The sequence below is a fragment of the Lithobates pipiens genome, unplaced genomic scaffold (genome assembly GCF_037356315.1).
Source record: "Lithobates pipiens isolate NorthernLeopardFrog02 unplaced genomic scaffold, aLitPip1_a1.2 Scaffold_1, whole genome shotgun sequence".
Taxonomy (NCBI): Eukaryota; Metazoa; Chordata; class Amphibia; order Anura; family Ranidae; genus Lithobates; species Lithobates pipiens.
Genome location: NW_027507685.1, coordinates 167,193,077 through 167,217,696, shown reverse-complemented (window position 1 = coordinate 167,217,696; position 24,620 = coordinate 167,193,077). Strand labels below are relative to the sequence as shown.

At 43.1% G+C, this 24,620-nt stretch overlaps 1 protein-coding gene across 1 annotated transcript in view; it reads right to left on the bottom strand.

The window, feature by feature from the left end:
* Window positions 1-24,620, bottom strand: part of OLFML2A (olfactomedin like 2A) — a 374,838-nt gene that overhangs the window by 44,903 nt on the left and 305,315 nt on the right. The window contains exon 5 of the mRNA XM_077478845.1: window positions 10,598-10,850. Within this exon, the coding sequence (XP_077334971.1) occupies window positions 10,598-10,850 (253 nt within the window). The remainder of the gene's footprint in view (window positions 1-10,597; window positions 10,851-24,620) is intronic.

The window sequence follows — 24,620 nt, the reverse complement described above, 5'->3', positions numbered from 1 at the left end:
AAAGAGTCCTCCCCTGGAATGCTCGAAGTACACTGGGTCTTTTCCGGACCGCAGACAGCACCCATCCACCTTGGAATCCTTCCTTAGTTCCTTTGCCTTGGGCTAGACAGCCCAGAGGCATAAAAGTCAGGTGGAACCGCACCCCAGGCCATAGCCTTCGATAGCCCCAGGAGGACCAGGGCCATATACTCAGCACAGCATACTGGACCGAAAACCAGAACCATGTGACGTCCGTGTCTTAAATACCCTCTCCCAGAGGGCACAGCGGGAGGGCCACTCCCACTGACCTGACTCAGAAAGGGAATAATTCAAGCACCTAACCAGACCATAATTCCACACCTGCCACCAGAGACAGTGCTCCCTGTGGCCAGGCTGAACATCTCACAGTCCAGTCAGACTGACACAGAAGCCAAATTGTAGTTTGGGTAAAGCTTTAACTTTTGAAAAATAGAGCGTGCTCTTCAGGAGCCTGCCACTACACACTCCCCCAGCTTATTTAGACGATGTCCCCATCCTCTGGGAAAGACAGGAGAAAGAAACCCAGAGCTAACAACTAATCCTATTAAAAAAAACATTACCCGAGTACCCAAGTTGGGGTGGGGAAGGGAAAAAAAGGGAAGGAGAACAGCAGTAAAACTTTCACATTGCAGCAACACAGAATTATTTTACATTACAATTACCACCCAAGCCTGTCTATCTAACCCACCCCATTCTCCGGCGGTTTGATAGAAGTTCTCCAGTGAATCCTGAAAAAGAAAAAATAACATATGTACAGCAATTTACACCTAACTGTTAGAAAGCAGAATTCCACCAACCTCCATAGATTCCTCTTTTCTAACCCTTAAAACTTCTTAAATTTCTAAAACCATTGTTTTTTTTTTTCTTCTGTAAAACTGTACTAATTGTGCCAACTCATGCCACCTAGTGGCATGCATCCCTGAAGTGCAGTCTTTAACCTAAAAACAGTTTAAGTGTTCTTGACACAGTGGATGTTCCATTCTCTGTGTGACTGACTCTGACTAATTACCCCAAAGTTCAGTAACTTGAAGAGAAAATGCAAAGGAAGTGAAGACCCAGAGAAGCTCTCCCTGCAAAGTTTAAAGTCTTGGCTCAGGAACAGTTCACCAGTAGAAAGGGGGATCAGGCAAAGTTAAGTCTCTGCCCTGCGCATCCACAGTAGTAATAAAGTACATAGCACTGTCTTTATCTGGTCTGCAGATCACAACTTTGTCCTCATAGATGTGCCCACCGTAACTCCAATGCCGTAAGCATCTGACAAACCGTTCATAAAGCTCCGGTGAAAAGGCCTTTTTCTGGAGTGGCTTTGGTACTTTTAAATAGCTCCAAACATCGTCCTCATACCAGGCCTCACAGTTCTTTTCAATAACAGTCATAATATCTCTTGGAACATAGGGGAATTCCAACCCGTACTCATTAGCCACTCTCTTATGAAGAAGTCTCTGTGACCTTGCAAGTCTCGGTAATGCACGTGCATTTCCTTCTCCGGGTGGTATGCAGGAGTTTGGGGACCGTTGCACCAACGTGGCAGAGTCCCTTTCAAGTGTGGGCAAATTCCCGGGTTTAGGGAGAGACACATTTACCGTGATGGGGTTTTCCGCAATCGGCGTTCCATCCCCTGAGGTTAGAGTTAGCCAGTCCGAAACATCCATACAAGTGGCGGCTACATCATCCCTTCCAGTCCACAACAACTCCTCTGACAATGTCCCCAAAATGTCATCATCTTCAACATCTAACAAAGACTCTAACTCTGAATCTCTGTATTCCTCTGCCGGTAAGTAGTTAACTAAAAGTGAACTCATGGTCAGACTCTTTTCCGAAGCAACCTTCTTGGCAGAACCTTATGTTGACTCCAGGAAGACTTTGTGTGCCTCACTTTCTCCAAAGGAGGCATAGTGATTTCCGTAGCAGTGGTAGAAGCAGTGTCCATCTGCTCCAGAGTGGTTTCCTTAGCGGACTCAGTAACAGACGTAGCGGCATCTCCCTCGGGGATGTCAGCAACAACAGGTGTCACTGCGGTGGAAGGCTTTACCGAAGGGGCGAAGATGGCCGACTCCTCGGTTGTCACGCCCATGGTCCAGTCCACGCGGTAGGACTTTGGTAGTGTGACTGACTGCTGCACTTTGAAAGTGTAGTCTCCACACTTCTTGCGTCTGCAGAAAGGCCGAGGGTTAGCGACCAGGCCGTCACACTTCCCGCACAACATACCCAGGCCTTCGATGTCTTGGGTCCTGACACAGGTTGCACACCCGGAGCATGGTACATCCTCAAAAACTTTTTCTCCAAACTCCGAGAAAAAACATGGACTTGTCTTTCCTCCTTCTGCAACACATTCTAACACGGTGCCTCATGCAGGAAAGAACAACTCAGATTCCTCCCACTGGGATGCTCAGGTTACGCAACTTCGCTGGCTTTTTGGCAAGGGCTCAAAGTAAAGATTGCGCAGATGGCGCAGTTACAAAACACACCCTCTGTCCTTGCTTTACCACGTGTACAGTTCCTTTGCGAGGTAACGGTAAAATCCCGGACTACGAGCCCCCACATGTAGCAATAACCCCCGAAGGAGCTGCTGGTTATTTTTGGGCTTACCATTACCTTTCATTCTCCTTGTGACACGTCTAGGGGATGTCCCGTGGTAGATGGCCCAGTAACATCAACCATTGAACAGTCTTTTAACTTGGGATCAGAGGGTTGGAAAGGAAAGTTCAGGTACTCTCAATGTCAAAGTCTATAAACGTTGAGGAACTTGCTTACTTTGACTGCATCCAGAGAATAGCCATTCGCAGCTGGATGAGCACTCAGGTTGGACAGTCCCTCTCTCACAAGGCCTAGCAGCCAATAAGGTGCTTACTCAGGAACAAAGTTTTTATCACCGTTGTTGTTGCAGAACACATGGGGAAACTAAGCGGTAGAACACTTGTAGGATACCTGGATCTTTCAGCCCACTTGGCGATATCCCCAAGACCAGATTCTCTTGGTTACTTCAGGCCTTCCAGGCTCTTGTTAAGAAAACCAACCTTGCATGATGTTCTTCGAAAGAGTCCTCACTAAAGAGTACACCGGGTCTCTCCCGGACCGGAGACAGCACCCATCCACCTCGGAATCCTTCCTTAGTTCCTTTGCCTTGGGCTAGCCAGCCCCAGGGCATCAAAGTCAGGTGGAACCGCACCCCAGGCCATAGCCTTCCCGGGGGCTTGTCAGGAGGACCAGGACCATATACTCAGCACAGCATACTGGAACGGAACAGAACCACGTGATGTCCATGTCATAAATACCCTCTCCCAGAGGGCACAGCGAGAGGGCCACTCCCAATGACCTGACTCCGAGAGGGAATAATTCAAGCACCTAACCAGACCATAGTTCCCCGCCTGCCACCAGAGACAGTGCTCGCTGTGTCCAGGCTGAACATTTCACAGTCCAGTCAGACTGACACAGAAGCCACATTTAGCCAAATAGGCCCAAACCAAACTGTAGTTTGGGTAAAGATTTAACTTTGAACACACATATATATATATATATATATATATATATATATATATATATATATACATACATACACACACACACACATACACACTGTGTATATTATATTAAAATTGTGCATTGTGCTGTTTGCTAGAGTTCTGATTGTACTATGAAAACAGTTCTTTATACACTTTTAATACATGTGCTTTGCCTTGGTGAGACTGTTACAGTGCCTCTAGCCAATAAAGTGAGGTTTCTCTGTTAATCATTTCTTCTTGCTTCTTCTTCCAACCCTCTGCTGTTATAACAAATATTGTCTAAATATAAGAGCCATGTGTTTTCATACTTGAACACCACTGTCCTTTACTTCCAGATCTGTGCAGTAAGCCAGCATGAGACAACTCCTGCACTTTGCCACTGTGCTGGAGTTTTTTGTAATAAAGGCTGGTCCCTGCTGCTCTCTTCTTGTGCAGGGTGACTGGTTTGGTGTCCACCCCACTGCAGGCAGCCTGTAAGTATCACCCCAATTATTTTGTGAGTTCCATAACAATCAAAAGATGCTTTACTATGAAATAATAAATTAAGTGTGCATATAGTGTTGACATGGAAACAATTTGAAAAAAGACATAACTATCCGTTATAGATGTCCAGCTGACACCACCACACTGCATTAGTAACAACTTTTTTTCCCTTCTTGTTTTCTGTTCTTGGCAACATTTGGATTAAACATGGAAACCCTATTGTGGAGGTTGCTAATGTACTGTAAGTGACAAGGTACAGTGTCATAAAAATAATTTTTCCAATTCTGCAATTATGTCCCACATTATCTTAAGCTCATTGACTACCCAAACAAAACACTGTGAATTCAGAAAGTGTCACATCTGATATTCCAGTTTTAGTCCAAGTTGTTTTGTAATCTGTTAAACTAGGCTACCTTGTGTATTAAATCTTTATGCTACTTGTTGCCCATCATCTATCTAGAAGCACATTGGTTTCAATATGTTCGAAGTGAGAATACGGCCAACAAGCAGTTATCTCTTTCTTTCTTTAACAAGAACAAGCAGTTATCTCTTAGCAGCAATGCAATTTAATAGCAAGTGTAAGCCTAGCCTTAATGTATGCCTTTTAAATACTGAAAAGGGAGACTTAGCTATTTTAAATGACCATTTGCATCTATTGCAAATTAGTTACTTTCAAAAAGCAGATCATTTCATGAACACTTTCACGTCTAAACCAAAATGTGAGCGAGCACACTAGATAATTGTGGGGAATCGGTTTGTTTTTTGCTTTGAAATTAAGGCCACAATGACACCGACTGTTACTGAAAACTACCGCGGATATGTAGAATTAACCATGCAAAAATATATTAACATTATTGTGCCAAGAGAGCACAGTGTTTTTCATAAACAAGCAAACATGTGTCGGTACATGAATGTATTACCTTAGGCTGAATAGTTTTTAGTAACTAAATAACTTAAAAGGGAAGGTCAGGGTTTTCAAATTCAAACATTTATACTCACCTAAGTGGATGCACCGATGCTGAATCTGTCCCCCACCAACTCTATAGTGAGAAGTGAGTGATCAAACACCACTGATCGCTAAGTTCTCCCCCTTCACTCTGAGCAGAGAGCCGTGGCTATCATTCAGCGGCTCTCTGCTTGCTCCTCTCTCCTCCACGCTCACTGCCGTGCTAGCCTGTGCAGGGGCCAGGAGGGGCTGGCTCAGGCTCTCAGCAGCTTGCTAAGAGACTGAGTCAGGTGCCAGCTTCTGGGTAGATACCCACCATATGATCTGGATATTTTCAGAGCCTGGACCGATATTTTCAGAGCCTGCTGTCTACTGAAACCTGATCACAGGAGTGCATAACGAACTACACTCCTGTGACCCATAGGAGAATTATGGCCAACAATATTTGGCCATGCTTCTCTTTTAACACACTGGAATACATTGTTGCCTAAACAGACAACATTTTATCTAGACATGTATTGTTTGGTAAAGTGTGCAATCTAATGGTATTGGTCATCGGGGAACAGAGAGTGTAAGTTGATCATGGAACCAGGGCAATACAGTTACATAGTTAGTCAGGTTGAAAAAAGTCTATCAAGTTCAACCAAGAAAAAAAATAAAAATTAAATGCAATCCCATATACACAAACCTATACCACAGTTGATCCAGAGGAAGGCAAAAAACCCCAGAAAAGCATGCTCCAATTTGCTACAGCAGGGGGGACAAATTCCTTCCTTTAGATTTCCCCTGGATCAACTTTACCTATAAATGTTAGTACCCAGTTATGTTGTGTACATTTAGGAAATAATCCAGGCCTTTTTCAAAGCAATCTACTGAGCTTGCCAGAACCAACTCTGGAGGGAGTATATTCCACATTTTCACAGCTCTTCCTATGAAGAAACCTTTCCATATTTGCAGATTAAATCTTTTTTCTTCTAGATGTAAAGAGTGTCACCTTGTCCTCTGTGATGACCTTAAAGTGAATAAATCAACACCAAGTTCATGATATGGACCCCTTATATATTTGTACATGTTGATCATATCCCCCTTAATCTCCTCTTCAATAGAGAATAAATTCAGTTCCTATAATCTTTTCTCATAGCTGAGCTCCCCCATGCCTCTTATCAGTCTGGGTGCCCATCTCTGGACTTTCTCTAGTTCCCCCGATATCCTTTTTGAGAACTGGTGCCCAAAACTGAACTGCATATTCCAGATGAGGTCTTACTAATGATTTGTACAGGGTCAAAATTATATCTCTCCCTCTGGAGTCCATACCTCTCTTAACCACTTCCCGACCAGCGCACGACGATGTACGTCGACAGAATGGCACGGGCAGGCATATTGGCGTACATGTACGTCCAATATTCGATGCCGCCCTGCCATCGGGAGCGCGCCGCCGGCGGCGCGCTCCCGCGCTGGTCGGAACCCCCGTGAGTCCGGTCGCGGGACCCGCGGACTCGATCGCCGCGGGCATCCCCGCGATCGTCTCACGGAGTGGCCGAATGGAGGAAATGCTGTATAAACAACATTTTTCCATTCTGCCTAGCAACTAGTGACGCTGATCTCTGCTCCATGTGATTGGAGCAGAGATCAGTGTACACTAAATGAAAGCCCAACCCCCCCACAGTTAGTAACACACCCCTAGGAACACTTAACCCCTACACTGCCACCCACTGGTTAACCCTTTCACTGCCAGTGTCATTTACACAGGAATCACTGCATTTATATAGCAGTGATTACTGTATAAATGACAATGGTCCCAAAAATGTGTCAAAAATGTCCGATGGGTCCCCCACAATGTCGCAGTCACAATAAAAATCGCAGATCGCCGCCATTACTAGTAAAAAAAAAATTATAAAAAATTATTAATAAAAATGCTATAAAACTATCCCTATTTTGTAAACGCTATAACTTTTGCGCAAACCAATCAATAATCGCTTATTGCGATTTTTTTTACCAAAAATATGTAGAAGAATACGTATCGGCCTAAATTGAGGGAAAAAAATGTTTTTTTATATATTTTTGGGGGATATTTATTATAACAAAAAGTAAAAAATAATGCGTTTTTTTCAAAATTGTCGCTCTATTTTTGTTTATAGCGCAAAAAATAAAAACCGCAGGGGTGATCAAATACCACCAAAAGAAAGCTCTATTTGTGGGAAAAAAAGGACGTCAATTTTGTTTGGGAGCCACGTCGCACGACCGCGCAATTGTCAGTTAAAGCGACGCAGCGCCGAATCGCAAAAAGTGGTCTGGTCTTTGACCAGCAAATTGGTCCGGTCTGAAAGTGGTTAATACAAGAAAGGACTTTGCTCGCTTTGGAAACCACAGCTTGGCATTGCATGCTATTATTGAGCTTATGATCTACCAAAACCCCCAGATCCGTCTCCACCATTGATTCCCCCAATTATATTCCCCCTAGTATGTATGATGCATTCATATTCTTAGCACCCGAGTGCATAACTTTACATTTATCAACATTAAACCTCATGTGCCACTTTGTTGCCAAATTAGACAGTGCATTGCAGTTGGTAGGTGGGTTGTTGGTTGCTAGGCAGGTGCGGGCTGCACCTGGGTGACTCCCGCCAGAGGGGTGACACCCATGGGTAGCGCCACCGCTAACAATGCCTGCTGCACAGTCCCGCGCCGCGGCTGTGTCCCTCAGCGCGGAGCGGAATGAAGCAGCCTCCCCCTCCTCTCTGTTTCCATCCACAGAGGAGGAGGAGCCCGAGCTCTAGGGTCACACACCGCTGTGTGTGTGTGTATATGATTGCTGTTCTGAGGTATGTAAGGGGGGTTGTCTGCACTTGGGGGGTGTCTGCATGGAGGGGTGTCTGCACGGAGGTGGGTCTGTACTGAGGGGGGTGTGTACTGAGGGGGGTGTGTACTGAGGGGGGGTCTGCACTGGGGCGTGTCTGTACTGAGGGGGGTGTGTACTGAGGGGGGGGGTCTGCACTGGGGCGTGTCTGTACTGCTGGGTGGGTGTCTGCACCGGGGGGTTTGTACTGTTGGGGGTGTCTGTATTGTTGGGGGGTCTGCACGGAGGGGGATGTCTACGCTGGGGTGTCTGCACATAGGGGGGTGTCTGCACTGGGGGGTGTCTGTACTGCTAGGGGGTCTGTACTGGGGGGGTCTGCATTGGGGGGATTGCATGAAGGGGGGTGTCTGCATGGGGGGTGTGTCTCTACTGAGGGAGGTCTGCACTGGGGGGTGTCTGTACTGCTGGGGGGTCTGCGCTGAGGGGGGTCTGTAACTGAGGGGGTCTGCACTGAGGGTGGTGTCTGTACTTTTGGGGGGTCTACACTGGGGGGGTCTGCACTGAGGGGGGTGTCTGTAATGTTGGGGGGTCTACACTGGGGGTGTTTGTACTGCTGGGGGGTCTGCACTGAGGGGTGGTCTGTAACTGAGGGGGGTCTGCACTGAGGGGGGTGTCTTTACTGTTGGGGGAGTCTCCACTGGGGGGTCTGCACTGAGGGGGTGTCTGCACTGGGGGGTCTGCACTGAGGGGAGTGTCTGTAATGCTGGGGGTATCTGCACTGAGGTGGGGGTGTCAGTACCGGTGGGGGGTCTGCACCGAGGTGGGGTGTCTGTACTGATGGAGGGATCTGCACTGAAGGGGTGTCTGTACTGAGGGGGGAGGTTTATACTGAGGGAGGGGGGTTTATATTGATGGAGGGTGGTCTGTATTGAGGGAGGGGGATCTATACTGCGGGAGGAGGGTCTGTAGTTAGTGGAGGGGGGTCTGTACTGAGGGAGGATTATTTCGTGGGAGGGTGACCCCATTTTTTTTTCGCACCAGGTGACACCAACTCTAGTGACGCCACTGTTCTGAGGCCTCTTATGATGTCACTTCTTGACTGGAAACATCACAATATTTATATAAATATCCAAAATGTTTAGCACTGGCAAAGTGTGACAGTCAACTTTGTATATGTTATATGGACTGTAATTCATGTTAGTATTGCACCTTATGACGTTTATGAGGTTGAGCTGGCTTAGATTTTGTTCTCATTGTGCAGGTTTTATCTAGCTACAGTATGCTAAATCCAATGGGAGCTGGATGCTGAGCATTTGACTTATGCATCTCAAAGAATTATGCCCTGTACACGTGGTCGGAAATTCCGACGGAAAAGGCCCAATCGGATTATATTGTCGGAAAATACGATCGTGCGTGGGCTCTATCGGACTTTTTTTCCATCTGAAACTCAGACGGAACAAATTAGAGAGCAGGATATAAAGTTTTCTGACAAAAAAATCAGATTGGACGTTTTCCGATCAGTTGTAGAATTCTGACGGACAAAGTGGCATGCATGCTCAGATCAGATTACGAGACCAAAGCTATTGGCTACTAGCCTCTACCTAGTCCCGTCGTACGCAACGAACGTCACCACATTCTGAACGATCGGATTTTCTGACAACTTTGTCGGACCGTGTGTATGCACATAATCCGTCTGAAAAAATCCAAGAGATTTTGTGGTCGGAATGTCCGACCGTGTGTACGGGGCATAATAGTGACTTCAACTTTAGTGTGCCTTTACCTAAACACAGAAATAAATGTACACACATTTTTGTAAACCATATCTGAGGCTGTACTGTATATGATTTTTTAGTCAGTAACATAAGGATCCGTTTTTCTCTCTGAGTTGTACTTTTCCTTAGATTTATGCATTTTGTATACAGAGTGTCAAGTTAGGACTAGAATACTGTTTTGTGAAGAAGATGCGGTTGCTTTGATCCCATGTAAATAAACAAGTGCCTTTTAATTTGAACTATCTTCTTTAATTATTAGCTAAGTAAAGAACAGGTTAAAACTCTGAGCACATCCTACTCATCCTTTTTTGTATCCTTGATGTAGTTTCATACAGCAGCCCACCCACTGGCAGCAAACACTGGAGGCAAAAGCCTTGATTTTCCATTCGGATCTCACACTACACAGACATCGCCAGACAATGGGGGATATATATATTACATGTTCACAAATAACTGACCACTGGACAAACATCTGGGAATTTGAAAATATGACACCCCCTGAATATTTACAATGAAGTTTATTGCTAATGCGTTGTGCAAATAAACCTTTACTTGTAGAATGCATTTACAATGTCTGCAGTTCTAAATGTACAATATAATCTAAGGTTACATTTACTAGTAATTAATGTGCTCTATTTAATAAAAGGGTGGTGGTAGGTAGGATAAAATGTTCATCTCCAGCAAATGATTTGAATAAACGAATTTATCAACGGTTTGACAGATGTCACTGAAGCAGCCATATTCAAAAATTGCCCCTGTCACGAGGGCTCATTCACACCAGACAGTATTTATTACAGGCATTTTAGCTCTGACAATTTACACAACACTTTACATACTGTACATTCACATCAATCTCTGCCCTTGAGGAGCTTACAACAGTTGCAATCTCGCATGCACACACGGGAAAATTTAGACGGGAGCTAATTAACTTACCAAGCATTCTATGCAGAACAAAAAAGTTTACGCTGAAGTTTGGCTTTAAAGAAAATATATATTTGTTTCCAGTGAAAACCAAAATAGTTTGGAAAACTAAGCTGGGCATAAACAAAAGATATGTATTTAGCAAAACGGATCATACCTCTATTGTTTGGCACGCTTTCAGCCTCTTCATGTTTTCCTGCCTTATAATAGGTGACCCCTCGAATAACTACAGGCTTCTGTTGCAGTACAGGTGCTCTAGGTCTCGGCGTTGGTTGGGACAAAGCTGGTTTGGCTTTGCTACTCTCTTTCTTGGATTTTTGAACTTTCTCCTTTGTCACTTTAGACAGTGATTTCTCCCCAGAGTTTTTCTTGCCAGTTGAATACTTGATTTCTTTTGTTCCAGCTGTGTCCTGCAGGATTGCAGCAAAAACATGTACATATATATGTTAGTTGGTGGACAAGGTTGAGTACAGCTTGCGTTTTGCACTTTGCCCCCATTTACTAAATTTACATATTGGGGGAGACCTACTAAAACTGGGGCACTCAGAATCTGGTGCAGCTATGCATGGTAGCCAATCAGCTTCTAACTTCAACTTGTTCAATTGAGCTTTGACAATAAAACATGGACACAGATTGGTTTCTTTACAGAATAGCTGAACCAGATTTTGCATGTTCCAGTTTTAGATATATTTCCCACATTGTGTGCCAAATGAAAACAATTCTATGCTGAAATGTTACCTGGTACCTAAATAATGTGTAAAAGGTAATTGGACCTAAATACTTTTAAGTTACACTTAATGTAGACTTCTGGTCAAAACCTTACTACCAGGGGCGGACTGACAACTCATGGGGCCACCGGGCAATAGGAGATTATGGGGCCCCCAGGCAATCAGAGATTATGGGGCCACACAGTATACAAAAACACACACACATACATGTACACATAGTATACACAGACATGTTTCTATTGGCTGAGAAGGTACTGGAGAGGATTTTTACATACTGTCCCTGGTTTTACTGAGGCTGGCAACCCCGATGGGGCCCTCATAGTGGCCTGGGGCCCTCTGGCAGTGCCCGAGTGGCTGAAAGGTCAGTCCACCCCTGCTTACTACTCTTAACCACCTCAAGGCCAATTTCTTAGCTTTCAGTGCTGTCACAATTTGAATGCCAATTACTTAGTCATGCAACACTGTACCCAAATCTCATTTCTATCACTTTTTAGAAACAGATAGAACTTCCTTTTGGTGGTTTTAATCACCATTAGGTTTTTTATTTTTGCTATATAAACAAAGCTGCAAGCAAAGCCAACAGACTATTGGCATGCATTAAAAAGGGCATTCACTCCGGAGACAAAACAATAATTCTCCCACTTTACAAGACTCTGATGCAGCCACTTCTTGAGTATTCCTTCCAGTTCTGGGCACTAGTCCTCAAGAGGGATGTGCTAAAGCAGGAGAGAGTCCAGGGAAGAGCTACAAAGCTAATAAATGGACTGAAGGATCTCAGCTATGGGAAAGGCTACAAGCACTAAACTTATTCTCTCTGAAGAGAATCACAGCCATGTGATATCACATACCACCTGCAGGTATTTAATAATAATTTATGCAGAATATAATATAAATAATTAAAACTTATATATACAATTCTATTATTTAACATCTAACAATTATTCAAGATTGTATATTCATAGACTCTATTTCACATTTACAGGGTATTTTTCCCTTTTGGCATCAGTGATCCATCTGGTCTGATCCTCCCAGGGTGCGTACTGTGGGGGAGCTGGGTCAGCACTTTGGGCTAGACCCAACCTCGGCACTCCTCTCATGGGCATCTGTTGTATTTCAAGCTTTATGAAATCAGGGGCACTTTTTGCACTCGTATGTTTTTATTTAGAACATTTTGAAAGGGTTACCATCTCAGTACATGTAAGTGAAATTCTATCAGTTCTGTCTGTTTTACTTTGCATATCTATGAACATTGCTGGAATCTTGTATATCCGTATATCTATTTTTTTTCTTAATATTCTATTCTAGAACATAAAGTATTCTTGCTTAAAGTGGAAGTAAACCCATCAATTTAAACAGTTAAAAAAAAAAAGAGACATGCCGGGAATGCTAACTGCACATTGGCTGTGCTCTCTCAGCCAAACTATGAAACCATCCAATGGCTGGTGTCATAACGAATCACATGTGCAGCACCATAACAGTTGAAGATTAAACAGAGGCAAAGATGGCAGCTTCCTTGGCTGAAAACGATAGGGGAGTTTACTTCCACTTTAATTATGCTATTGAAGAAAGAAACGCACATGTACCCTGAAACATGTTGAGTGCAAGAATTACTAGTTTACACTTTGTACTACTATATTATGGTGACAACATTGTAAATATCTTCAAATACACTTTATGTTTTTTATAAATGTTTTGTACATACTATATTTAATAAATATTTCAAATGCGATAAATGCTTTCTCAAAAGCTTTTGTGCCTTTAAAGTCCACCACAAGGGGATCTTGTTCTTTTTCTCTCTGGAGAGGAGACGCTTTAGAGGAGATATGATATCAATGTACAAATGCCGTACTGGTGACCCTAGCATAGGGACAAAAACTTTTCAGTGAAAGGGAATTTTAAAAGACATGTGGCCATTCACTAAAATAGAAGAGAAGCGGTTTAACCTTAAACTGCATAGAGTGTTCTTTACTGTCAGAGCTGTAAGGATGTGGAATTCTCTTCCACAAGCATTGGTATCAGCAGAGAGAATCAATAATTAAAAAAAAATATTAGATGAGCACCTTAAAGACCACAGCATACAGGGATTTACAATGCACCATTAACATAAATGCACACACAGGTGGATGGGCTTGTGCCCTTTTTCAACCTCACCAACTATGTAAACAAAATATAGAAAATTTAAAAAAAAACATGTTTTTTCTTCTTTTTCTCTTATAAAATGTTGCAAATAATTAATCTTTCTTCATAAATTTGGCCAATATGTATTCTCTTAGCCCTTGTACACACGGTCGGAGATTCCGTCGGAATGTGTCTGATCGGAGCGTTTTGTCGGATATTCCGGCTGTGTGTGGTATGCATCGGACTGTTTCCGTCAGAATATCCATCGGACCAAATTTTCCAACTTGCCGGAAATATTTTCCGACAAACTGCTCCGATCGGACATACTCCGATCATGTGTAGAGAATTCCGATCGGACAAAGTGCCACTCATGCTCAGATCAAATTCCTACATCAAAGCTATTGGCTACTAGCCTGAACGTAGTCCCATCGGAACGAAATTACATCATCACGTTCTGAAAGATCAGATTTTCCGACAACTTTGTCCGACCGTGTGTGTATGCAACAGTTTCAGACAAGATCCGTCGGACAAAATCCGACGGATTTGGTTGTCGGAATGCCCGACCGTGTGTACAAGGGCTTAAATGTCTTTGGTAAAGGGTCTACAAACGGTGGTATATGTTTTTGAAACCGGATTCGTCTACTGACTGCTTATCTCATTTCTTGAGGCCCTAAAATGACAGGACACTACAAATACCACCCAAATGACCCATTTTTTGGAAAGTAGACAGTCCAATGTATTTAGTAAGAGGCATGGTGTCAGGACTTGTGTCATTACCTGCGTCACCTGCTGGAAGAGTCGAAGGGCACAGTTCCCTGTGGCCACCAGTGGGTGTCTTCCAGCAACTGGGCTGTGCAAGTAATTGGGCTGTACCTGACCTGGGCTGCTGGAAGGTATACAATCCCACCCTTGACTGAAGTTCACTGCTTCAGTGCTCTTCCTGTGAGCCTTGTCCCTGCCTGATCTTAATCCTTGTTCCTGTACCTGTTACTGTATTTGATTCTGAGACCTCCTCCCTGTACCCTGCTCCCTGCTTCCAGGTCACAGTACATTTCTCCATACTGCTCCCTGTCTCTGTCCTGACCTTGCCCTGCGCAGGTATGCTCCCACCACTTGTACATAGGCAGTTAAGTTGCTATTTGGGTTGCTGCACTTTCAGCTTAATGTGTTATGTATATTATTTATGGTTACTGGTGTCGGTTGGTTGGAATTTAATTATTTATCTTAATAAACTTGGTGAGCTTTTTAAAAAAAAAAAATTTTTCTAAATGTTTGGTAAATGAAGATATTAAATAACAAAAATTTTCACAATTTTATTTTTTGTCACAAGAGCAGTACAGTGTAATCATATGACTGGTGTGGTAGTAATCAGGAATACTGGCTGGTAGCCATATGTAAATGTTAATTAAAAAAGGTTTCAGGTAGGCTGAATGAAAAAGAACTGAACTGATTCCCCCATCTACACATTTGCTGTGTCATTGTATTCTGACAGTAGTGAGACTCCCCCGCCTATTGGCTGCAGTGCTGGTTGAACTGAAATTTTCTAGCAATCCTAGTTGTGAGAAGTCAATCGAAAGATCAACTTCTCATAAAATGGAATGGGGATACATGGATCAAAATTAGGTCGGTTCCTGCTGAACTGGTCAAATTTTGATCCAGGTACAGCCAGCATGTGACTGAATTGAAGTGTGGTAGATGGGAAGCAGACAGGTGGTAGTTACCTTTTTCCTCCAGGGAAGGGGTGCTGCCTGAAAGCCATGCATGGCTTGTATGACTCTTTTAGCTGGTGGGCCTTGTGTGAACTTAAATCAATTTCAAAGCAGAGCTAATGTATATTTCTGTGTTTTGAGATTGTATTCTGTGCTGTTTTTGCTTGGGGTGGCGTTAGTTTGATGCCCCCCCGGAATTATTGAGCCAGCCACCACTAGTTTCAAATAAGTCTTTATTGAACATTAAATGCATATTTTTTGTGCATTAATATAGTATAGATAGAGTGAGAGATTATTGACACTAGCTTTTATTTTGTTCAGATGGCATTTGCATCCAAGGCTCTTTTTTGGTTTACAGGTATTAGTAATTACATTAGATATATTTAATATGGATTTATATTAAAACTAGACTTTTTTTGTGAGTTTCTTTGTGAATGTAATCATTCAGTATACTATATCCTGCCCCCAGAGTGTTTAACAAAAGGAGCAGGGAGGGAAGTGTCCATTACCACTGTGTATGCCCACGTGTGAATCTATACTCATGTTGGCTGCACTGATAGGAAAAAGGAGGAAAGAGCTTAGAAGGGAACTGAAATTGAGTATAATCCGTAGAAGACACCAGCTGGTCCAAACAAGCTCAGCCTGCAGTGTGCAGCACGTAGAAGATGGTAGAGACAGCTGAAGACAGCATCAAACCAGTATATTTCACTGTACACAAAACTAATGCTTTAATGCAGGGATATGCAATAAGCGGACCTTCAGTTGTTGCAAAACTACAAGTCCCATCATGCCTCTGGGTGTCATGCATGTGGCTGTCAGAGTTTTGCTATGCCTCATGGCACTTGTAGTTCTGCAACAGCTGGAGGTCCGCTAATTGCATATCCCCGCTTTAGTGGCTTTGTGAGTATGAAAACTCTGTTATATAATATGTAATGAACGTTTTTCATAGTCTGGTTTTAATGCCACTTTAAAGTTATATTAAAGTCTTGTTTTTTATAAACACAAAACAAAAACAAAAAAAAACAAACAAACTTGTCCATTCACACACCGAGCCACGGCTTGATCATTCCTGCTCTGTCTCCTGATTGGCTTACTGGCTGTGATTGGCTTTTGCCAACAGCGGGAGCCATTGTCAATCAAGAGTGTGTGTCCCCAGAGGGGCAAGGCTTTCCTGGACATCGCTGGATCGAGAAGGGGCTAAGGTAAGTATTGGGGGGTGCTGGGGGGAGGGGAAGGGCTGCTGCACACAGAAGGCTTTTACCTTCATGCATAGAATGCATGAAGGTAAAAAACCTTGTGCCTTTACAACCATTTTAATGTTATAAATGGGTTCCACAGCTTCCTTAGTTTGCATTAATTTGGAATTTACTGTATCAAATCACCCAGGTCTGTAATGAGGTGGATAAACAATTACTGTATTTATTGGCATATAACACACACTTTTTCACCCTGAAAATCAGGTGCAAATAGTGTGTGTGTGTGCCGATACTGCAATTTGGGCTGCCTAGGAGGGATAGAGGAGGGGGGCGGGATGAGTGCCATCAGATTACATACAGTGAGAATCTCCTGTTTACTCAGTGGCCTCTGTAATAGGAAGTCCCATCTTCTGGGCTGGCATTGGACCAGTGTTCTGTCTATCATAGAAGCCGGTCCAGGAGGCGGGACTTTGTATTAAAGAGGCCGTCGAGTAAACAGGAGATTCTTGCTGTATGCAATCTGACATCGCTCATCCCGCCCCCCTCCCTGTCCCCTCTAAGGCAGCAGTAATCTGAGGTGAGGATGCAAATGGGCATTGATCAGGCTGCATTCATGGCAATGGTGAGGCAGCATATGGGCATTCATCAGGCTACAGCTGGGCAATGATCAAGCTGCATTGATGGGCAATTGTGAGGCTGTAGATGGGCATTGATCAAGCTGCACTGATGGCCAATTGTGAGATTGCAGATGGGCATTGCTCAAGTTGCATTGATGGGCAATTGTGAGGCTGCAGATGACATTGATCAGGCTGCAGATGGGCAATGGTGAGGCTGCATTGATGGTCCATGAACAGGGTGGTGAGGAGTTCATGGACGAAGAATTGGTTGCTCCAGAGTGAACAATTCTCGCACATGCCTTTGTTGCGGGAGATCCGTGAGCATAATCCTGATGATTTCAGAAATTATCTCTGGATGACGGACCCCGTTTTTCACTGTTTGTTGGCTTTGCTGTCCCCTTACATTATGAAGCAGGTCACATGCATGCGCCAAGCCATCACTCCTGAACAGAGGCTCATCGCCACCTTGCGGTACTTGGCGATGGAGAGAATTCTGCAGGACATGAAGTTCTTGACAGGAATCTCCCCCAAGACTCTGGGGATAATTATTCCAGAGACCTGTTCTGCCATCATTCAGGTCCTGCAGAAGGACTATATTAGGGTAAGTTTTCTCCTTTAACATCACATTCTCCGTATTTAATGTTTGTTAATGTATTGTATTTCTTTCATCATTCCATAATTACCATGATTGTAATATTCTGTGAATGTCCCCTTTAACTTCATGCATGCTTCAATTTTTTAAAGCTCTTTTTTTGTCCTTCATGCGTATTTGCCTTCACCAACCTCCCCAGCATGCTATCCTGGGCCCATACACACCTAGCCTAGTCACTTAACAAGGTATTTTGTCGCTCCATTGTACGGTTTTACCCTAAACACCCCCTAAAATGTGTACAAATGTTTGTTATGTTATGTTTTGGCCTTAAGTTCAGGCAGAGTGCAAAAGACTTTTTTTGGGGGGGCCCAAATTTATTTCGAACCCCCCCCAACCACTAAGTAAACCAATACCAATACTCTGTCTGCTGACTTTGCCAAAGCCATACACACTATACCTACCTCTTCTGTGGTCATATTTATGGATGAATTTACAAAAGCATGTAGTGAAAGGTCCTGCCTGAATACTTTGAAATGGTACTTTTTAAAGTGTTGTTCTCCTATTATCTTGATAGGTAATTGCAGAATGTAAAATTGTGCTTCAATTTGGACAGTGTGTACACTTCTTACCTGTCCAGTAGGGTGCCAATAGTGTAAGTAAGGAGGGGCTGGCCAAAGTAACACACATTGGGGGTTATTTACTATAGGAAAATCCACTTTGCACTGTGAGTGCACTTGAAAGTACACTTGGAAGTAAAGTCGCTGTAGATCCGATGGGGGACAAGTAAGGAAAATAAAAAACAGCATTTTAGCTTGCACATGATTGGAAGATAAAAATCAGCAGAGCTTCCACTCATTTCAGATCTACCCCTTAGATTTAGAGCGACTGCACTTGAAAGTGCACTTTTAGAGCACTTTCATGTGCACTTGCAGTGCAAAGTGAATTTGCCTTTTGTAAATAACCCCCATTATGTATGCATTCCGCTTTCAATGAAATAGAGAGGGTTACCTGTCCAAAAATCTCCCCTCCCCCTAAAAATTTTAAATGGGCCATCAGAGGGGGTGACGATTCTGATAAGTGGACCTTATATTATTGTCTTTAACTACCCCTTAAAATAAATGTTTTATACTTATGTTTTCCAAGAATGTTTGTGTCTAATCTGCTTGCAATGTTATGTGCAAAAGTACTATTTTTTTCTTGTTTGACTCCATAGTTTCCTTCAATGCCACAAGAATGGCAGACTGTGGCTTCCCAATTTGCCCAGCGGTGGGACCTTCCCAACTGTGGAGGGGTAATTGATGAGAAACACGTCCACATTGTGCCACCCCCCAATTCAGGGTCATACTATTATAATTACAAGGGGTTTAATAGTATTGTGATGTTGGCAGTGGTGTCGGCGACATACGAGTTTCTCTATGTGGACGTGATCAAGAATGGCCGGATGTCGGATGGTGGAGTCATCGCCCAGATCGAGTTCTACGGATGGCTCCAAAGTGGTGGCTTGGGCTTGCCACCTGCAGAAGACAACGTGGCTGGTCTACCATTCGTCTTCCTCACTGATGAAGCATTTGGGCTGGGTGATCACCTGATGCGGCCATTCCCGATGAGGACCCTAACCCCGGAGCAGAGGGTTTTTAACTACTGGCTGGCCAGTGCCAGAAAAGTGGTGGAGAATGCATTCAGGATAATGGCCAGCTGGTTCTGCCTGTTCCTAACGCCAATCAACATGGTGGGATATAAACGAAAACATATAATACTTGCATGCTGCATTATACAAAGCTTTCTACAAACTATGTGGCTCCAGTTGGGCCTGAGGCCGGATTTCCAGAACAAACAACAACCCTGATGGCACTTGAAGCTGGCCGTCCTGGCTTTGCCCCCAAAGTGCCCGCAAGGTCTGTCAAATCTTTACGGGTAGGGGGGCCATTGATATGCCAGCAAATGTTTGATAAGCATTTTTAAAATAAAAATTTTTGTTAAAAAGAAATAATATTTTTTTTTTACTGCTTGTATTTCTTTTAGCTGTCCCCTAGGTTCTCCAATGGGATTTTCTTTTTGGCCATTTTCTTCAATAGTGCAAATGTAATTTAGTTGATACATGATGTGACAATTTCTTCTTCAGCTAACTATTATGTTGTGGGTCTGCTACACACACAATGTTCTTTTGTTAATGTATGTAATGCATTAATGATAAATAAACACATACTTTTCAGCACCATGAATTAATTGTTTTGAGTCCCCAAACTGGCCTGATTGGGGCAAATTTAAGAGCACTGTGGGGGTAATTTACTAAAGGCAAATCCACTTTGCAGTTCAAGTGCACTGCAAGTGCACTTGGAAGTGCACTGAAAATGCACTTGTAGTGCAAAGTGGATTTGCCTTTAGTAAATAACCCCCACCGTCACTCTAAACACCAAATGACTATAAAAACTGGTATTGAGTATTGAAAGAAGAAGCCACACTTTGCTGAGCATTAAACATTTTACTCAAAGCACAAAGTGTGGCTTCTTCTTTCAATACTCAATACCAGTTTTTATAGTCATTTGGTGTTTAGAGTGACGGTGGGGGTTATTTACTAAAGGCAAATCCACTTTGCAATACAAGTGCATTTTCAGTGCTGTTTCAGTGCACTTCCAAGTGCACTTGCAGTGCACTTGAACTGCAAAGTGGATTTGCCTTTAGTAAATAACCCCCATCGTCACTCTAAACACCAAATGACTATAAAAACTGGTATTGAGTATTGAAAGAAGAAGCAACACTTTGCTGAGCAGAAAACATTTTACTCAAAGCACATTCACATGTGCGTTATAAAAGGGTTTTTGAACATATTTATAACATATTTGTTGTAAAATATTTTTGGGTTTGACAATACAAATAGCCTTTTTTGGGATAAACAGGCATGTTTAAACCATAAACATACACAACTCAGGAACTTACAAAGTTAAACTTTGACAAAGTGAAGACAATATCAGACATTAGTATGTCCAAACTGTGTTGATATTGCCTTCATCAGATATGGTGATTTCACCCCTGTGAAAGCCACATTTTGAATATGCACGCAAATTGGGAGTGAAAATGTGTATTTCCCTCCTGATCCAATGTCTAATATCAACATGTGCTAGCTCCCATCATGGGGGATCAATGGATGTGTTTCCGGGGTCCAACCCCTTCCTCTCATCTACTTTAGTTGCGAGGAAGGTGTTGCACCCACAAAACACGTGCCTTGATATCCCGTGACGGCAGATAGCACATGTTGACACACTGTGTGCATCTTCAAAATTAGGCTTTCTAAAAAATATTTAAAATGTGTGAAAATCAGAAAAATACAAACAAACTGGAATAATTTTGCGGTGTTTTAGATTCTGCCTAAAACATCAATGATGTTTTTGAGTCTTTTTTCCACAACATTGCTGTCTTCCTTAATCTTCTGTAAATCACAATTGCACACCATAATCTCCCCTATGAGGACGTCTGCACTTGCACTTGTGAAATGCGTTTTTTTTCCCACAACATCCACATCACCTAGAATAAAAAAACACACCATGTATTATAAATTTGCAGGCATACATCTATTACCTGAAGCTGTGGTCTCAGACACTCACCTGTTGCGGTCACTATTTCACCCACTTCATAAATCTCTCCTTCCTTCACATTATGAGGTTGTGGTGTTGTGAGTTCCCCTTCTTTAGGACGTTGGGGGTCCCTGGTGACCTCAGACGTCCAAGTCTTTTCTCCCCATGTGAATTAAAAAATAGGTTTAATTAGCACACGGATATTTGAGGCCAGAAATAGGAATATGAAACATTGCTTGGAAGCGACGTGCATTTGTCTGTTTTGGAAGAGCTCCAAGCTGAAGACATGATTTTTTTTGCCTTTCTAAAGCTGGAATAATTACCTTTTTTTTTGCAAGTTTCACACATGTAGAGACCCCTAGTATCCACTGGAGCACCTGTGTGATGCACCCTAAAAAGTTTGTTCTGGTGTCCCACACTAGTGCTCCTGCATCCAGATGTGTAAACAGCTGCTGAGTGTCCTCTCTCTACACTGAATCAAGTTTGCATTTCATTCTAGTTACAAACCCATCTAGACAACAATGTAATTTGTATTTTAATACAAATAGGCATGAACAAATGTAGTGAACCTGCATCTGCTAAAAATATTGTATTAGTAGGGGAACAAACGATGTTTACTACAAACGATTACTGTGCCCATGAACCTGAAACTTGCCATTTTAAACTGTACAACAGTAAAGAAAAGCATATGGAGCAGCACAAATGTAATAATAATAATAATAATAGGAATACATGACAAAATACTTACTTTTTTGCAGCACTCTCTTGATTCTTCTGTACTGATCCTGCTCCCTCAATTTGAGGTCTGACCATCGTTTCTTCAGTTGATCCTTATATCGCCGTACTCCAAAATTCTTCTGCAGACTTTTCACAACTTTAGCTATGATCTTGGCCTTTCTCACATTTGGGTTATGGTAAGGTTCATGCTTCCCATTATAGTCGGCCCTCTTCAAGATGCCCACCATCTCTACAATGGACATATTTGAGGCCTTAAATTTCCTGGATCGGGACGTTTGTGGCTCCAGGCTTTCCTTGTCCTCCTCGTTGCTGCTCTCCTCTGCATGCGCCTGCTCTTTCTACACCATGTGCTCTCTCACTGTGCCGAAATAGAATATACTAGAAAGAAGCTCAGGGGCGGGTGGGGTTTCATGCACGCGCAGTGTATATAAAGCATAACACACATGCGTTATACGTACGATCTGTGCACGGAGGACGGAATAGTGTAAGCGCCGTTTGTGATAACGAAAGTACAATTTGAACTTGGGGCATCAGTTGCCTATACTGTTTCTAGATTGAGGCCTATATTGGGACAAGATTAGGAGAGTTTAGCCCGACATTGGGGTTTGTCTTGCAGATAAAATGGATCGATTCAATGATCACGACTTCCTCCCGTAATTCATTGATATGTACAGAGAGCTGCCATGTCTGTGGCAGGTAAAACACCCCTTTTATACTAATAAAAGAAAGAAGCAGGCAGCGCTGGTTCAATTGCTGGAATTTGTGAAGCCGCAGATCCCCACGGCAACCATCAACTATTTAAAGGCCAAAATTGGTGGCCTGAGGAGCACATATAATAGGGAGCGTAAGATAGTCCAGGATTCCATTAGATCCGGAGCAGCAGCAGATGACGTTTATGTCCCCAGGCTCTGGTACTACGACAGACTGCGATTTCCATCAGATCAGACTGAAATCAGGCCATCACTCTCAACCCTTCCTTCCACCCTTCCTTTCCACTCTTCCTTCCACCTCAGATGGGGCTTCAGAAGTCCAACCTGGGCCTTCCACTGAGGAAGAAGATGTGGAATAGCCCAGCTTGAGTCAGGTATAGCATTGTTTAACATATTTCTCAAAATTGTGTTTGATTGATGAACAATAAACTAAAAATATGTTCCGTTTTTATACATAGGAAAGCTTCAGTCAGGAGGTGGCGGGGGAAAGTGGCAGTCAGGAGGTGGCAGGGGAAAGTGGCAGCCTGGAGGTGGCGGAGGAAAGTGGCAGCCAGGAGGTGGCGGAGGAAAGTGGCAGCCAGGAGGTGGGGGAGGAAAGTGGCAGCCAGGAGGTGGCAGGGGAAAGTGACAGCCAGGAGGTGGTCGGGGCCAGTAGCCTGACCGAATCCCAAATTCCTCCCCTCCGACTTCCAACAAAAAGTACCAGGAAGGGGAGGAACATGCAAGAGTCAGCGCTTTCTTTGATTTGGAAGGCTACTGCTGCCCTCAGATCAACCCCCAATCTTCAAGAGGCCTATGCCTGAATGGTAGCCAACAAAATGCAGGAAATGGAAGTGGGTCAACGGCTCTTTTGTGTGGAAGTGATCTATCTGGCCCTTATCATGGGCCAGTTAATGGTCAGACATTAATGGAGGGTGGATTGGGGATAGATGGGGGAGGGTTATGGCAGGTGACAAGAAAGTTCCCATGTTGCAAACAACCATTGGAAATTATACTGCCATTTGTACTACTAAACAAGATATGAAAAACCCCAGAACAAAATGTAATAATGCATTAAAGTGTTTGTTCACCAATGCCAGAAGCCCGCCAAGAAAAATAGGTGAGTTGGAAGCTCTGGTGCATGAGGAGTGCTATGATGTAATCGGTATTGCTGAAATTTGGCTTCATTCCTCACATGACTGGGCTATTAATATTCCTGGCGATGCAGTCTTTCAGAGAGACAGGGTAAAAAGGAAAGATGGCAGGGTCTGTCTCTATGTGAGAAGTGATCTCAAAGCAAGTGTGAAAGAGGACCTGGTTGATGGCGAGTGTGATGTGGCTGAAGCATTATGAGTGGAACTGCATATAGATGTGTATAGTTCAAAGTTAACCATTGACGTTTGTTACATACCACCCAATGTTAATGAGGAGGTGTAGACTCAGCTCTTTGCACAGATGGAAAGGGCTGCAAGGGCTGGGACGGTGATAATAATGGGGATTTTAACTACCCATAAATTGACTGGAGTAATGGCCCTGCTGGGACAGTTAGAGGGCAAAAATGTATAAACCTAATACAGGACAATTTTATGATCCAGTTTATTGAGGCCCCAACTAGGAATGATCCTCTGTTGGAATCTCAAACCATGCAGAGCTTGTTACTAATGTTCATATAAAGGAACATCTTGGTAGCAGTGACCATAGCATGATTTAATTTGATGTTAGCTAAGCAAAAAAGACATATGGGAAAGATAAAAACATAACTTCAAGAGAGCAAAGTTTTCAAGGACGAGGGCTGCTCTCCAGGGCTTGGACTGGGAGGGAACATTGGCATCAATGGGCACAGAACAGAAATGGGAATTCTTCAAAGTGACTGTGAAGTCCCTGCAAAGTATATTCCCATGGGAAATAAGTTTAAAAGGCTAAAAATAAAACCTATGTTTAAAAAAAATAAGCTATAAACAATAAGAAAGGGGCTTCTAAAAAATATAAAAATGAGGGAACACTAGTTTTGTTTAAATGTTACAAAGAATATAACAGAATATTTAAAAAGGAATTCAAGGACGCAAAAACTCAAAACGAATGACAGATTGCAAAAGATAGTAGGACAAACCCCAACAAATTCTTCAAATATATTCATAGTAAAAAGGTCAGGTCTGAGCATGTAGGCCCTTTACAAATAATCTTGAGTGGGTTACTGGGGACAAAGCGAAGGCAAATGTAT